We start from the raw sequence: 2,251 nt of genomic DNA on the forward strand, positions 1-2,251 counted from the left end.
GTGGTCTGGAAATTTGAATTTTGGTGTACTTTCAAGAAAAACAGCTGGTCTTTCTTTGTGTTTGATCCAAGCTTTGTCTATACAGTCATACAACAAATAACAATTTCTTGAATCATTTAATCCATGTAGAATTATGTACTCCTTCATGTGATCACCATTTTTCCATGGAAAGGACCATTTACATATGAGAAACCATGAAATCAATCAAATCTCTGTATCACATAATTCATGAACCCTGGCCCATCATACATATCCATAACCATAACAAGTAAACTATGACTGTTTTTCCATCAATCTTGAAACATGTATTTAAAAAGGATCCCGGTATCCCCACCACCCCCCTGCCTTTCACAGGTAGTGTCATGCCTAATCACCCGTGACACAAGTCATGTGCGAGCTGTAACATGTTATCGCTTTTGAGATCGAATCATTTCATTTGTTGTTCACACTCAATAGGTGCCTTCAAACTAGGGAAAAGTTGAAAAGTTGAAAAGAAAAATTGGGAACCGTGTAATTACAATACAAGCAATACAATGCTGTAGTGCAATCACAAAGTTAGACTTTGTATTTGGAGGGGGCCTCCCTCATACACTACGGTCCAAACTTTAAGGGCAAATATGTGTTCAAAACACCCCCAGTAATGACATTTGAGAAACATGGGACTTACTTAGCAGTGACACAGCTGTTTTGTAATCGTGATGTGGATTTTGTGTTTTTGTAGAAAATATGTAAGGCTGATGTATTTCTTATCATAATTTGAAAACATATATTCTCGAGGTATCTCAATACCTCACCAGAACATAAACTGCCCCAACGGATTGAAAAGCCTGCACCAAGACCTGAGGCTTGACTTTGAAAAACCTAGTCATGAAAACCTTTGCTGAATTCGCATCACTAACCTCTCAGCAAAGTCATAGCTTGCTTTTCACATCTGTTCACTCTTTGACTCCTTTTTCTTTCTATACGACTTCAGGTATGACCTCTCTTTCTCTTCATCACCATTCTCCACATATTCAGACCTGTGTTAAGTCGATGAAGTCATGAAATATTGGATGCTGACATGTCCCCCATTTCACATTTCCCATCTCGCTCAATCATTTCCATCGCTCTCGTTTCCAGCGTTTGGTTTGCTTTTGGTCAATAAGCCTTGTCTCCTGCTTCAGCTCGACCTCATACATAGAAGTTCTAAGTATCACTTCAACTTTTGATTTTTTAGTCACCTAGAATTGGATCAATCAATCAATCGCGTCACAATTGCTAGCAAATCAAGCTTCCATTCATTGATACCCTTTCAGTCTGCCTCCTTTCTATACACCGATTCATAAAAAGCTGTGGTTCATTTCTTGTCTTGTTTGTGATCTCCACAAGTTGTATGTACACTAACTTCCCTTGCATGCAAAGATGTAATGCATCCTCATCACCATCTCACCTTGATGAGTTCTTGAGCCCAAACTCATGACGAGCCCAGTTCCCCAACGTGCAGGCGGGTGCAGTAACCAATTTTTCAAAAAATAACCCCATCGGATCGACTCCTTTTTGAACTGAGTGTATGTTCAGTCAAGGTTTTATAATGCAAGAAAAAAATTTCCACGATGATTCCCTGATGTACAACGTACATATCTGAAACATAATCACATATGTTTACGTTACATTTTTACTGGGGATGTTTTCGACATATGAGGACAACATGCTGGAAACAGGTGATGGAAAACATGTCACGATTACAAATCTTTTGATCTGTAGTGTAGGGCTTCATAGTTTTGAAGCAGCAAAAAGGTGTGTAATGAAAAACAATGATTTCACTACAGCGTTATATCGCTTGTATTGTAATTACACGGTTCCCAATTTTTCTTTTCAACTTTTCAACTTTTCCCTAGTTTGAAGGCACCTAATCAACATTAACAAGACCATTCAGCAATCATTTCAAACAGTACGAGCAATCAAAGACAGGATCAATATTCAAAGAACAGTCCCATCAAATTTTTGAGTCATATTTCAATTTGATTTTGGAAGCTTCTCTTTTTTGTTGCGGATGTTGTCATTCAAAGATCGATGGGTTTGAGACAGAAGGCAAGATCAGTTTTTGATTCAAATTTTAGTGAACGGGGAAGCAAAGAAACGGGACTTTATACAAAGTTTCCCTTTTTGATGCTGATTCAGCCTGAACAACAAATCATAATCGATTGGACTTCAAAAGCACCACTCTCGAATCCTCGATAACCTGGTATATACAGCCCGTACATTGCCCATA

At 38.3% G+C, this 2,251-nt stretch overlaps 1 protein-coding gene across 1 annotated transcript in view; it reads right to left on the reverse strand.

Moving 5' to 3' along the window:
- The window catches only part of MELLADRAFT_113518 (uncharacterized protein), a gene marked incomplete at both ends in the record, with an annotated part of 1,045 nt that extends 898 nt beyond the window's left edge, over nt 1-147 (reverse strand). The window contains one exon of the mRNA XM_007418196.1: nt 30-147. Coding sequence (XP_007418258.1) covers nt 30-147 — 118 coding nt within the window. The remainder of the gene's footprint in view (nt 1-29) is intronic.
- Between the last annotated feature and the right edge of the window lie 2,104 nt (nt 148-2,251).

The sequence above is a fragment of the Melampsora larici-populina genome (genome assembly GCF_000204055.1).
Source record: "Melampsora larici-populina 98AG31 unplaced genomic scaffold MELLAscaffold_86, whole genome shotgun sequence".
NCBI lineage: Eukaryota > Fungi > Basidiomycota > Pucciniomycetes > Pucciniales > Melampsoraceae > Melampsora > Melampsora laricis-populina.